Here is a 14,322-nt window from a genome sequence, read left to right as displayed (position 1 = left end):
CAGATGTGAAGCTGAACAAGCACTGGATAACATGTCAGCCCCTCACAAAATCTTGACGGCGGCCCATTGGCTTAGAATTGTTGAGACTGATAGAGCTAGCAGAGATTAATCGCTCATTAAACAAAAACTGAAAAATTAGATTGGTTCCCAAAAAAAAAAGAGACACCCTTGTCCCCACATCATGCTTCAGTTATGCCAATGTCTTCTGTATGATTTCAAAGATGGCTTCCTAGACTGCGGAATACTTTGTCACCTCTCTGGAACAACCCTGGGCAATGAGATTCATGCTCTCAAATGCCACACCCCTAGATGGAGACACATGGAGGCTGGAGGAGAAGGATGGATTGGAAACGGCCAATGAGGACCCAGTGACATCTGAAGAAGGACTGGGAACCACGGCCTCCCAGACCACTTCAGAACCACCAATGAACCTCTACACGATCGTTGAGGATCTTTCTTAACCCCTACCCCAGTAACTTTCAACCAAGCTTTGCGAGATGGACCCAGGCTGCTCAAGTGGGGAAGAGCAGTGTTCTCTTCTGCAGCAAAGAGATACAGCTTGGAGAGACAGAACCTTTCCGTGATCTTCTAAAAAAAGAAAAAAAAAAAAAAAAAAAAAAGAAGGAGAGGACAGATACAGGGACATTGAAGATAGAAATTTGCGACTCAGAAGGTCCACATTCACATTTTCCTTCCCCTGAAAATATACTGCAGAGAAAAAGAGAAATTCACTTCCCCCTAACAGCAAATCTTCTAGGAAAGGAAAGCAGGAGCTGGTGCTCCCAAACCAGCCTTGATATAAGATCGGACCATCTGGTTGTTGGTTTGGAAACATACTGCTTGGTGCTGAATCAGAGGCGAACAAGTGAAGGAGGGCTCTCTGGATGGCTGCAAACTCCTTCCAATTGGATAATAGGACTCCTTCCTGTCCTGACCATCTGCATTGGGCATTGAATTCCCTGAAAATTATTCACCATCCTCTCTTGCTCGCATCCATACACTAAGAGAATAGGGGATACTAGTTGAAATTTGGTTTAGTTTTGTAGGGTCCAACCAAATTTGAAGATTGTCCCAAATTTCTGCAGCCACAGGAATGACAGCCTCATAGTCTTCTGACATTGGTTTCCAAAATGGCAATAACGGTGGACCAAGGCGTAATGATGGAGACGACCACAGGGCAATAAAGAGAAAGTGAAAACCATCTTCCCTGGCTTCTTAGCTCTGAACTATGTTCGGGCCACAGCCGGAGTCTTTGATAGAGGTTTCATCAGATTAGAAGGCAACTTCTTATTTCTTGCCTCTGTGAAAACAACCTGTCCAAGGTCCGTCTCTGTCCAAAACATAGTTTTGAATAACTGGAAACACTTTGATTAGTTGTGGTGTGCCTTTCTGAAGTTGAGAAGAAATCCATGCACTTGGAGCACTATACAATCCTACTGGATGTCTTCTTCCACCTTGGAATACAAAAAAACTATTAGCCAATCATCCAAGTATGATACACTCAAATATCTGAAGCATGTAGGATACCTACTAGAGAAGCTTAGAGCTTGATAAAAACTCTTGGTGCTATTCCAGACCATCCCGCTTGTATTTGAAAATAGTAACTGTCCACTGCAAACTGAAAGAATGCCTGAGAGATGACATGGATCAGTACTTACAGATTGGCGGCGTCCAACATGTCTATCGGTCACAAAAAGCCTCCTGTACTGATGAATGGAAGAATCATTTATAATTAAAATATTTTGAATGATAGGTGACAGATGAACTTGTTTACTCCATTTAAGTCCAGGATTGGACATAACTTCCCTCAAGACTTCTGGACAAAATAAGAGGCTTGAATAAAATCCTTGATGTTTCTTCACCGGAGGCACTGGAATTACCACAGCCTTGTCCAAAAGAAGCTGAATCCCCTCCAATAGGGCTTAACGTCTGATGGGAAACAGACAAAGGTTTCCGATAGAAAGTTTGATGAGGATGTGCCAAAAAAGATACGTGGTAGCCTCTTGTCACAATATCCAGAGCCCATGCATCTGAGATCAACACCTACCAGGTCTTTTTGAACAGCAAAAGAGGTGCCCCAACCAGAGCTGAGGAGGCAGAGTCATCCCTTTGGAGGAGGAGGAGGAGGAGCAGGAGTTGTGGAAAAGAGGGAGGCTGAAACCGGGACTTGTCAGTTAGGGGCCTCTCTCCCCTCAGACCCTGCATCAAAGGGACTGTTATTTCCAAAGGACGTTCCAGAACCAAAACCTCCACAGGGCTCCAAAACCATGATCCCTGCAAAAAGGGTCAATCAGAGTCATTAGTTTAGACAAACTCCTTGAGTTGCTGGCCAAACACGTTCAATCAATCACTCAGGTTTCTTATAAAGCGCAACTACTCACCCGTGTGGGTCTCAAGGCGCTGGGGGGGGGGGGGGGGAGGTGGGAATCTGCAGGTCAGTTGAAGAGCCAGGTCTTGAGGTCCTTCCTGAATTATGGCAGTCATGGCGATTGCCTGAAGTGCAGAGGCAGGGAGTTCCAAGGTCTTCACAGTGACGTAGGAGAAGGATCTTCTTCCAGCCGTGGTCTTGAGGATCCGTGGGATGGTGGCCAGGGACAGTTGGGCGGAGCAGAGATGCATAGTGGGAGTGTAGGAGAGGTGGGGGTTGAGGTAAGCAGGTCCGGCATTTTGGAGGGTTTTGAATGCATGCGGGAGGAGCTTGAAGGTAATTCTTTTGTTCATAGGTAGCCAGTGAAGGTCTCATGTGGCCGGTGATGTGGCTGCAGCATGGGATGTTCAAGATGAGTCTGGCGGAGGCATTCTGGATGTTCTGCAGTTTCTTTTTGAGTTTCTGGGTGGTGCCTGTGTAGAGTGCGTTGCTGTAGTAGAGTCTGCTGCTGACGAGCGCCTGGGTGTCCGTTTTCCTGGACCCGGTGGGGATCCACTTGAAGATTCTACTAAGCAGGCGTGTGGAAGCAGGACGATGAAACAGTGGTGATTTGGAGGTTCTTAGATCCTCTAAACTGCAGCTTAATGAGAATAGTTTTCTGGGATGTAGCGGTCTTACAAGAACACATCCAAATTTGCCGGGGGGGAGGGGGTCAATAGAAGAGTTAGACACAGCAGCAGATGCACACAAATTGTCAAAAGAATTATATGACATAAATCAGACCTACTGTTCCATCAGTGACAGTACTGATGAATAGTGTACACCCTCATGCATGTGGTCTGCCAACATTTTAAAGTCCCCGAGCAGTGATTGAAGGTGTGCGTGGTATAGGTGTTAACTTGGATGGCAAACATTTATGTGGCATACACCCTCTTCACTGTGCCCTCGATCTTATCCACAGGACTAGATGGCAGTCCATCCTCAGGAATTACAATGCCTCGGGATGATAACTTGTGCACTTAAACAGTAGCCAGGAGCTTTTTAGCAAAGATCTCTAGGTGGTAACAGTACATAACCTTGGAAAGGATAGCTTATCAAAGTCTTTCCACCCATGGATTATGGTTCCAAGTGCTGGTATTGAAAGAAGAAATCCTCATCATTAGATGCTGAGAGGGATGGAGAAAACCCAAATTCTCCCTTAAATGCTGCATTACTTCTGCCAGGTAAATGTCTTGCACAAAATGAACTGGACATCCTCCTAATCAGGGTCCATAGGGTCGTCACTTGGTTCAATCCTAAGTACCGTTGGAGAAACAGGTGCCTCTCTTGCCCTAAAGGCTACTTACACAGCAGCCTTAAGCATATTCTGTAAAACATCCATAGTAGGGACAAGGTTTGAAGGAACAGCACCTTCCTCGGGAGAGTTGGCATCAGCTAAGCTCTTTCTCAAACTGGCTGACTTCTCCATTTTTAGAGACTAACCAGTAGAAGCTTCGTCCAAGACAATGAAATCTCAAGGCATTAGGCAGGCAGAACTATTAATAATACTGTTATATTTATCAAAACCAAGAATGCCTAAAATCAAAGGGTATAATAAAATACCTCATAAATGACTATGCTGCATTACTCTTGACAGGACCACTACGCAAGCCATGAAACCAAGAGCTATCAGTAGCAGGACGCTAATGACTGTAACCTATTTCAAACCAGGTCATTAAAGCAGGCCTCTGTAAACAGAATACAGAACCGTTATCAAAACAGTTTAAAACTACTAAGGAAAAATAAAATAAAATGATCCTACCTTAGGTTAGGACGACAAACATTTGATCAGTACGAAAGAAAACAACATGAAGTGGTCACTGTGAATGCCTCTTTTACAGACCTATGGGTAATGGACACCATGTTTTTCATACATTTTTAGGTTGGGCTAGGGAAACAATGCCTGTGAAGTCAGAAGGTAACTTGTGTAAGGAATGTGCAAGGAAGACGGATGAGGATGTAACAAACTGGTCTTAATTTATGAGATTCCATGCTTCCAAAAGTTTTGAAAAGTCAATCATGAAGTAAATTATTCCATGTCATGTATTATCAGAGCAAACACAAATGATGGAAAGTATCTTCATTTAATGTCAAAAGTCCCTTGCGTGCACAGGACGGGTCAAATAACAACTGTACTTTAACAATCATTTTGAACTAGGATTTCTCTTGTAGACCTCGTAGGCAAATTCTTCTGTGTGTGCCCGGTCATTGCACAAACCAATGTAGTCGATTTCGAGCTGAAATGGACCATTCAGCTGATCCCCAAGCGTGAATCCAACTGTGTTCACCTGAGATATAAAAGAAACACCATAAAGTTACGATATCTTTAAACTTAAAAAAAATCCTTGTATTTATCAAAGTCATACATAGAATACAATGAAGCACATTGCGATTCGAGCAAGGTTTAGTCAATTGTGTATATATATATTTAGTCATGTGATCAAGGCCTTTGGGAGACCGAAATGCGTTATGGCAGCAGTGCAGTCAATAAACTTATTTTGCACCATACCCTGGGTCTGCGTTAGTCTATTCCAGGGAAACTGGAGGCGAAGCTGGTGATTTATATATATAATAATTATATATGTAGGTTAGGGTATTCTGCTCAACTCACTGCTCATTTATTGTACTGGTCAAGCACCACATGCCATTTTGTACAACTACAGAAACCGAAACAAATTAGTGTTCCAAATTATCTGCAGTGAGAAGGGACTATATCTCTTGCCAGTATTTCACTAATGAGAGGCTGTTTAACAGTTCAACAAGAGCAAGAATCTGAATATTTTCTGCATGGTTTGGAGATCACTGAAGAGGTAGTGTCTGAAAAAATGCACCAGGGTGCCCATGCATCCCTGTCGTGGGGAGTTTGGCCCTCATAATCTATCCAAGTTGCTCAGCTCATATGATAAGTTTGCTAATATTTTACACCTGCAATGTGAAAACATGCAATGATAGTCTACAAACAAGAAGAAACTAGAAAATTAGAATTGTACACCAAAGTGGGTCCTTTGCTAATTACAGGAAAAACTGCATTTTATGTATCATCTAAGTAGTTTTCACTTTGGTGCAGTTATTTTTATGTACTTTTTAGTACAAAAACTACATATTGAGGAAATACTGAAATGTCCTGAATCTGCTGGTTCTAGGCGATTATGTTGAAATTGTGATTTCAAAATGTAATATACATGGAAATTGACGTTTGCTTGGCATAAGTGAATGATTTTAAGATACTCTTAGGCTAGGTTTCAAAATTCTCATTAGCTACCAGTCACCTCCTAAAAAAGATTACTAGACGATATGTTAGACACAGAACCTCCATGTGGAAAATTTAACTTTAATAAAGGATGAATACATATATATATATTCACTTAAAAAAACCATAGGTTTCACACATGTTATAGTTAGCTGGACATTTCCCTCGTAAAAAACCAATGAAATTCCCCTGTTATAGTTAGTGCAGGCAACTATAACTCACGCGACCGCAATCCTCTGCTGATCACGTCAGATATTACATCACTGTATTTAGACACCTATTTACCCAGGTCTTCTTCCATTAATCTTTAGCTATACATATATTACAAATATTTATTTTTCAGAAAGACACATATGTAATCAGTGATGTAATATCTGACGTCATCAGCAGAGGATTGCGGTAGCGTGAGTTATAGTTGCCTGCACTAACTATAACGGGGGAATTTCATTGGTTTTTTACGAGGGAAATGTCCAGCTAACTATAACATGTGTGAAACCTATGGTTTTTTAAGTGAATTTGCAAGGTTTTTTAAATGCTAATTCCTAACTATAACGTGTGTGAAACCTATGGTTTTTTCAGTGAATTTGTACGGTTTTTTAAATGCTAAGTTATGTATTTATACATTTTTTTTCTTTCAGGTTTTTCACCGTGCGCGCACCGTGCACGCGCTGTGGGCGCTCGGTGAGCGATTTAAAAAAACAATAATTTTTTTTTCTCCCTTGGGGGTCCTTCTTTGACCCCCTGACCAAGGCTAGGGGGGTTAGGAACTGTCCACTCTGCCCCCTTTTAACGTTCTCCACCTTTTTTTTTCACCCCCTCACACTGCGAGAGACAAAATGGCGGCCGACACTTCCTGACATCTAACAACCAATCAGAATTGCGCTCGCGCACGGCAGGGTGCGCGCATATAGATATTGATATGCTTTTAAATGCTATTTTCTCAGGAAATACTGAACAGATTTACACCAGACCTGCAAAAGGCACTTCCTTGACCTTATGGCTACCTCTCTGCCAAATTTCACGTAATTCTGTTCAGCCGTTCGGGCTGTAGCTGCGACTAAAGGTCCTATGGAAAAATGCATGGGGAAAACGCGTTTTGGGACCCCCCCTTTTTCTCGGCCCCCGCTTGACGAATCACCCCGAGACTTTCAGGGTAGGAGCTGAACGGAGCGCCCCATTTGTTTTGAACATTTCGCGAGGATTCGTCAACCGGTGTCAAAGTTATTCAAAATAGAATTTTGAGATTTCCTATGGAAACTAGGTTGTAGATTATATATATATATATATAGAGATTTTTTTTCCTCAGACTAGGCCACTTTAAAAAGAAAGGAAGCATATCATTTCTTATTTAGGGGGTGCGGCTTGGCGTTGTACAAGATGGTGTAGTGACAGAGTTGGGGTTCAGGCATTTTATTTTGAAGTGTGCTGCGTCCTTTTCTTGTCATGTTTTCCTCAGAACTTTGCAGCCACTCTGAGAACTTTTTCATTGTGTGTCTGAGAGGCAGTTCTTGACCTCATTTCCTACATTTCACACCACCACATTTTTATTCTTCATGGTGGCAGCCATTTTGTTTTGTAGTCTGTGCCATCTCGTTAGCCGCACATGTGTGCTTTCTCTTTTTTCGATGGAATTAGTTACCTGCTTGATCGATCCTGGAAATTCTGCTTGTGGCATCTTTATAAAACATTTTATGCTGCTTCTGCTTTAATGGGTGTCAATTTCATTTGTATGGCCCTTTTAGGAGCATCAGGCCTTCTATAGACTTAGATCCTGGCTATACAAGTACCGAAAGTACTACAATGTACATGGCCAGAACAATGAGATTGACCTCTTCTCATCTGCCTGGTTTGTCCTGCAGTCAGTTACAAACATTTGTCAGTGGATTGCCTCTTCAATATTCAGGAGGTATGGATCTGTCACATTCAGCCTCTATTCAATTCGATGTTCCTGTGCCTGGCATTTCAAAACCTGAGCTCCACTCTTCCAATATTAGTTTCTCAAAAAGTGATACCCTGCTTTGTTGTCTGCAAAGAGAGTGAGAAAGACTCCTCCTTTGCCTATTAAGCCTTGTCCTACCCAGACTAAGACATTATTATTGAAATTATTAGAACTTTAAAGCCTTTTTATGGAGACTTATAAAAGGTTTGATGAAACGGAGGATAAGTGGCCACTGCTTAAAAACTGATTTTCTATTGATGCAGAGGATGTTGTTCATAAGGTATTGGAGTTAGAAATATAGGTAAGAACCCTTAAAAAGCATGTAGAAGATCTTGAAAATAGAATCAACAGAATAGTTTACAAATTTATGACCTCACTGAAAATGTAGATGGTGACAACATGATTACCTTTCTTAAATCTTAGTTCTCAAACCTTTTAAGCGATTTGGAGCTTCTTCACTTCAATATTCAAAATGCCCACAGACTTGGCAGAAAAGTAGTAAATGCTGGAACTATATCCAAACTGAGAAGCATTAAAATACTTTAATTGGAATTCACCATTATTTCAAAGGTCATTTCGGTGGTCGAAAAGAAGAAAACAGTTTTTTGGAATAGAAGCAAAGTCTCCATTATACAAGATGTAGCCAAATCAACAGTAGCAAGGAGACAACATTTTTCAGATTTACCAACAGCCTTAGAAGAACTGGATGTGAGATACAGGATTCTACATCTTTGTTTATTTAAAGACACTAATCAAGGCAACACTATCTTTTACAAGGACCAATTGGAGCTGACATCTTGAAATGATTGCTTTATTTTTTGGAGGTTATATTAGGTTTGTAGGATTCCTTTTTACATTCAGCAGTTTTCTTTGTGTTTTAATCTGGTCACTGTTCTCCCTTCTTATAGGATTATATGTCTCCATGTTGATACTGATAGTCTCTTTACACTGCCTGAAAGTAGGTGGTCTCATTAAAACGATTTTTTGTGGTGTTCATCATTTACCATCATCTTGTTTTATTTGGAAGAGTTCCTTCCTTCTGTTCGCTTTTTGTTTGGTGCCACTGCGTTCGAAGAGAAGTTTGCCTTCAACCTATTTTACATCTTTTGTTTGTTTGTTGCATGGCTCAAATTGCTCCATGGAATGTTAAGATGTTAAGAATCTTAGCAACCCTATTAAAAATGCTGTCCTAGCAGATTTAGTCATTTTCACACTCAGATTGTTCCACTAAACAGATATAGAGGTTGACAAACTAAAGGGGTATTGGGTGGAGAAAAGTTATTTTACTGGCATAAAACAAACAAACAAAAAATCAACTGGTGTTATATTTTATATAGCAAATCCCTTTGGGTAGATGCTATTTCTTTTATTTACTACTTATTGACATTTCATAGAAGGTTCTGAATATTTATTTCCTAAATAATAATTTGGCTTTTTGGTTTAATGCTAAATTAATATAATTCTTAAATGCTATTATAATTTGAGGAGACTCTAAACATATATTTTATTATTTATATTTGTAGATAGGACTCCCTAATGCAAGTAGATCCTTAATATGCAGAAAACTGTGATGAGAATGATCATGCAAAGGAATTGGTTGTTTCATGGATAATGCATATTACTGTTAAGGGTGAATTTTCCTTTTTTCTTCTGATTATTCCACACAGTCTAGGGTTGATTGTACTTTTTTTTTTTTTAAATAAGGCCCTCGCTAATAATCTCATACACACACAAATAAGACCTATATTGATACTGGATCATACTCATTTTTGGTTTAATTCATTCATTCTTCCCTGTAAATAAAGTAAGAGGTAACTGATGAAGATTAAATGTATATTTGCCAAACGGCCCCAAGCATTGTGACCGAGTTCAAAGCAGACACATCCATTCATAATGATTTTGATGCTTTAAAAGCGTCATTTAAGGTCTTTGCAATTCATTTTTCTTCAAAGAAACAGAAGGCCTCTGAAAACAAATCCAAGAAAATCCTTCAGAACAGTAAATATTTTTGAAGAAAAATAGTTTACATCCAAATCGCAAGATTTTCAGCAAGTTTAATTAAAGCTAAATTTGATTTCATTATAACAGCTGATAGGGCTTCTTGTACTATTTTCAAAATGAAAGCCAAATTTCATACAGTCAGAATAAGGTCTATTGTTGCCCAATTACTTGATTCCTTCTGCTTTTTCAATCAACACAAATGTGTTCAAATGTGTGCATTTCCAGGTACCAAAATATTCATATCACCTTTTGACCCCCTCCCCTCCCCGGTTTCCACACTGTACCCCACCATCTTCAACCTCTGCTTGAAGCTGCCGGAGCTTGATCCACAGATAAAAATAGCATCAACATTCGCTAATGATACACAATCTACCAGAAAGTCGCTTCAGACATCCAACACCTCATACAAAGTCTGCATATAATCCAAATCCGGATGTTCAGTGTCTACCTCAACCAAACAACTGAGACAGAATTTGTGTTAATTGCCAAGAACAATGAAAATAAATCTGGCTCAATGACATGAACCTTAAACTCCAATTTTCACTAAATATCTTCTCACTTGGATTCATTCTGGGCACCAACCTCACTCTGGGCACCAACCACACACTGCCCCCTTGCCACTGAGCACATATTCCAACCCAGCTGCGTCATTTACAAAGCCATTACGGCAAGCACCCCAGCTAATCCTGCAGTAAAATGCATCTTCTCTAGTGGTTCTCTGTACAACTGCAGCCAGGACACCATCAGACTGTAGACTAAGAAGTGAAAAAATTAAATATTAAAATAAATAAATAATGGCAGCAGGCCTTTTCCATCTATGCGCCCTGAATGTGGAACAAGATCTTCTTAGCCATAAGGACTGCCCCAACTCTTCTCAAATTTAGGAAAGAGCTGAAGACATATTTATTTAAAGAACACAACATCATAATGCCGTAAAAATGTAATAACTAGCTAACGCCCCTATCAGTCGCTGACTTTATGCTTGCCTTTGACCATGTACAGCACTCCACTGCCTTTTGGCTAAGTTTGCACTATAGAAATACCACATGCATACATACAAAAATAAAATAAGGAGAACTCATTTATTTCTTCCATAACTGATAAAGATGGTAGCTCCAGAACTGTTCACTGTTGAATCCATTCTTTGTTGTTTATAAAACAATCTGTATTTGCAAAATAGTCCATACTTCATGATGATGCAGCATTTTGCTTCAGCTTCACTCTGCATTATTCCGATAGTGATCTCTCTTACCAAAATAAGGAGATCACTTTGGATGAGATACTTAAAGCTTCAGGTCTTTTTAAAGAAACAAAGCTTGAGGTCCAGATGAATTTCTAATTGATTTAATTATTTCTTTACACGCCTTCTATTGCCTTATTTATTGAAATTATTTACAAATGTTATTTATTTCTTTAACCCGTTCCATGAGTCGGACAGCCCCCGGCTGTCCGACGTCACAGTGGGCATGTGCGGAGGATGGCCGGGGGCCGTCCGAACCCCGCCCACTCATTATTTCTTCAGCACCGCGGCGGAACTCGCGCCGTGGTCCAGGAGCTAAAAAGCTCTTCTGAGTCTTTTTCAGAAGTGATTATATGCCTTTTCCCCAAGTCTGATAAATTTACTACACAATATAAAATATGTAGGCCTGTATCTCTTATGAACAGTGATTATAAGCATTCCACTTTTGGCATTATGGTCAAAGCAATTATTCCTAAACTCATATGTGAACAGACTGGTTTTAAAATCAAAGGTGGACTGCCCAATTGTAAATCTCCTTTACCTGCAATTACCCTATGTGCTGAAAAAGCATTTGATGATTTAGGTTGTAAGGTTATATTTCAGACCTACAATGTTTAGTACAGATTTACTTCATATGTTTAAATCTGTCTTCGATACTTTACTCTAACCTGAAAGCTGCCTTGCTTACAAATGGTACCCAAGCACTTTTCACTTAGTTAAAAATAAGCCATTGCAAATGATATCCCTTGTTCATATTGCTTTTTATGCTATTACCAAATCTGTTTATGGCCAAAATGAGACAGCAATCTCATAAATACCTTCACTTAAGGAGGCAAGTGCAAATGTGAAAGTGACTGGCAGTGATTTGAACATTGTCTTGTCAAGTGATATTTGGATTTCTATTTGAAGAAAACAAAACCTCATTATGCTTCATGATCATTATCTGCTAGTAGAACACAAAAGTAGCATTTTTCCAGAAGAGAGTATTCATTATGCCTTTCTTATTGTGGAGACTGAAAATTTCCAGAAGAATCTTTTTTCGGATATGTTACGTTGGGGCTATAGAAAAATGATATTGGTACATTCTTTCACTTACTCCAAGTTTAAAGACGTAATTCTCTTCTGGTTACAGGTCTGGAAGAAAAGGAATTATATTGACAATACTAAAGTTCCATTTCTTTGTAGGCATGCTCTGCGGGGCATTATAAAAGAATAAAAATGCCTTCCAGTTAGAGGGAAAATTGTTGACCTACTTATCGCAATTGCTATTTAACAAATTGTTTTAACCTGGAAAAATAATAGAATTTTCTTTTTTTACTGTCTGGTGGAACTGTATTTGTTTTATTCATAAAATAGGCATAAATAAGTTGGATAATAGGGACCCCACTGAGACAAGCATTGGCAAAGCCAGTAGGTCTTGCTTTAGGCGAAACTAAAAACGGAACTTATGCGGTCCCCGGTTCATTATGGGTTTATGTAATAAATATCGCAATGTGACTTACAGGTCAGTTGAAGGTGTTGGTCTCACACTCATCGACTGCACATTTTTATAGTTTATAATTTTACCTCTTAGACCAAGTTTTATTTTTGCAGTTGAATATTTACCCTTATTAGATACGCATAATCAGTACATCTGCAATAGTATTTTATAACTTTTTATTTTTTTTACTCTTTTCATTCTCCCTCTACTTTTTTCCCCTCACTTCTTCTCTATTTTCCCTTTGGTTATATTATAGGAGATATAGTATCCCCTTTTCAATTTACAGTTGTTTACTTGATAGCTTCATGCTGATTGCTTTGGTTAAATTGATATTTTCTTAATTTCATGTACATCTTTAAACAAATTCCTTGTTATCGGAAAACAACAACCATGTGGGGCTGAACAGTTCTCTCCTGTTGTGCCTTTAATCTATACTACTTCCTTAAAGCAGTGGTTCCTAAAATTTCAGAACCATTACCTACTTTTTAGATCAACAAACTTTTGCAACCCACCTAGCCTGAATAGCCATGAGAGGGGGCTATTTGTTTATGTAACTAAAGCATTGTGTGGCAGCACATATTAATGTACAGACAGCACGTTTTTCATTGAAAGGTAAACTAAATTGGCAAAGACAGTGTTAGTGCTAAAACTATATAGCACACAAACGATAATGTGTGGAAATCGAGTTTTTGTGAATATTTATCATTTGTGCATCACCAAGTCAGTGTCTTGATTTGCTTTGATCTTATTAAGATCTGTTTCCAGCACCCTTTAGAAATAGAAAAAAGTGCTTAACTACTGGATGCATACAGTTTATTTACAGGTTTTACATTTTGTTGTGTCTTACAAAAAACAACGTCATACATGGTCTCATAATTCACTTTAAAAACTCAAACTTTGCAGTCAAAGAAAAAAATAAACACCAATCCCCACGTCAAAAGATTAAAGCAGCCCCAGATATTTGACCTCTGTCTTTGAATCACTGGCAAAGTTGACAAGTTAAATACATAATTTAAAGGCATCATTATTTATTGCTCTGGCTTTCGTGACCCACCAAAAACCGCTCACGACTCACCAGTGGGTCGCGTCCTACAGTTTGTGAAACGCTGCCTTAGAGCATAGCCGCTGAAGTAGTGGTGAAGAAGGTGCTGCAGGAACCTCAAAATAAGTCATGCTGGGGTAGAGCAATACGATGTGTTAAATGTTTTTTTTAAATCTGGTCACAAAGGTCAAATGTCATGCAATATCTTCTAATGAACTGTTGCTTATTCTTTTAACATGGAGATTGATGTTATGTATATTTTTATATTTCTAACTGCAGAGTGAGAGGATTTTGGGACAATCTTACGGGACGGGGGTACAGAAGTGTCTGGAAAGGCCGTAGGATGTCCATTTTTTTTTTTATAGCACATAACTTAAATACAAGTAAATGAACTGTACAAATATTTTAAAATATCAGCAGTTAATTAGAACAAATGAAGCACTTTTATTTGTAATTCCGAAGTATGCTGAAACAAAGATTTAAATGAGATCAAAACGCAGCAAGATACTTTCGCTGCTGATGTGCAAATGATAAATATTTGCTGAAACCAGATTTCCATAGATTATCCTTTGTGCACTGTGTAGTTTTAGCAGTAAAATTGAATGTCTTTGCAGATTTAGTGGTCAATTTAATGTAAAATGTGCAGTCTGTAAAAAAACGCTCTACAGCACCATGCTTTAGTAATTGTTTGCGACAGTGTACTCTAAAATGCACCACCAGTTACATACCGCCAAGTACCACTCATGCTGAACATTTGTTGTTCGTTTGCTAGACTTACTTTTTGGGTGCCTGTTGGATGTTTAAACTCCCTATGATTTCAGTGGATATAACATTGATGGCAAGACCCCCACACTGAAAATTGTTTCAGCACCACTGCCTTAGAGCCACCACTCGATTGTACAGCCAAATCTGTTTCCAACAGATCAATGTCACCTATCCTGGAAATTCCTGTCAAAATCAAAG

General features: G+C 39.2%; 1 protein-coding gene across 2 annotated transcripts in view; it reads right to left on the bottom strand.

Annotated features, from left to right (window-relative positions):
• Nucleotides 1-4,477: 4,477 nt before the first annotated feature.
• Nucleotides 4,478-14,322, bottom strand: part of NDUFAF1 (NADH:ubiquinone oxidoreductase complex assembly factor 1) — a 50,049-nt gene continuing 40,204 nt past the window's right edge. For both annotated transcript variants that reach the window (XM_085627116.1, XM_085627117.1), the window contains exon 5: nucleotides 4,478-4,695. In XM_085627116.1, coding sequence (XP_085483242.1) covers nucleotides 4,552-4,695 — 144 coding nt within the window. In that variant the 3' untranslated portion in view covers nucleotides 4,478-4,551. The remainder of the gene's footprint in view (nucleotides 4,696-14,322) is intronic.

The sequence above is a fragment of the Triturus cristatus genome, chromosome 9, assembly GCF_964204655.1.
Source record: "Triturus cristatus chromosome 9, aTriCri1.1, whole genome shotgun sequence".
Taxonomy (NCBI): Eukaryota; Metazoa; Chordata; class Amphibia; order Caudata; family Salamandridae; genus Triturus; species Triturus cristatus.
This window is presented reverse-complemented; position numbering and strand designations above follow the sequence as displayed.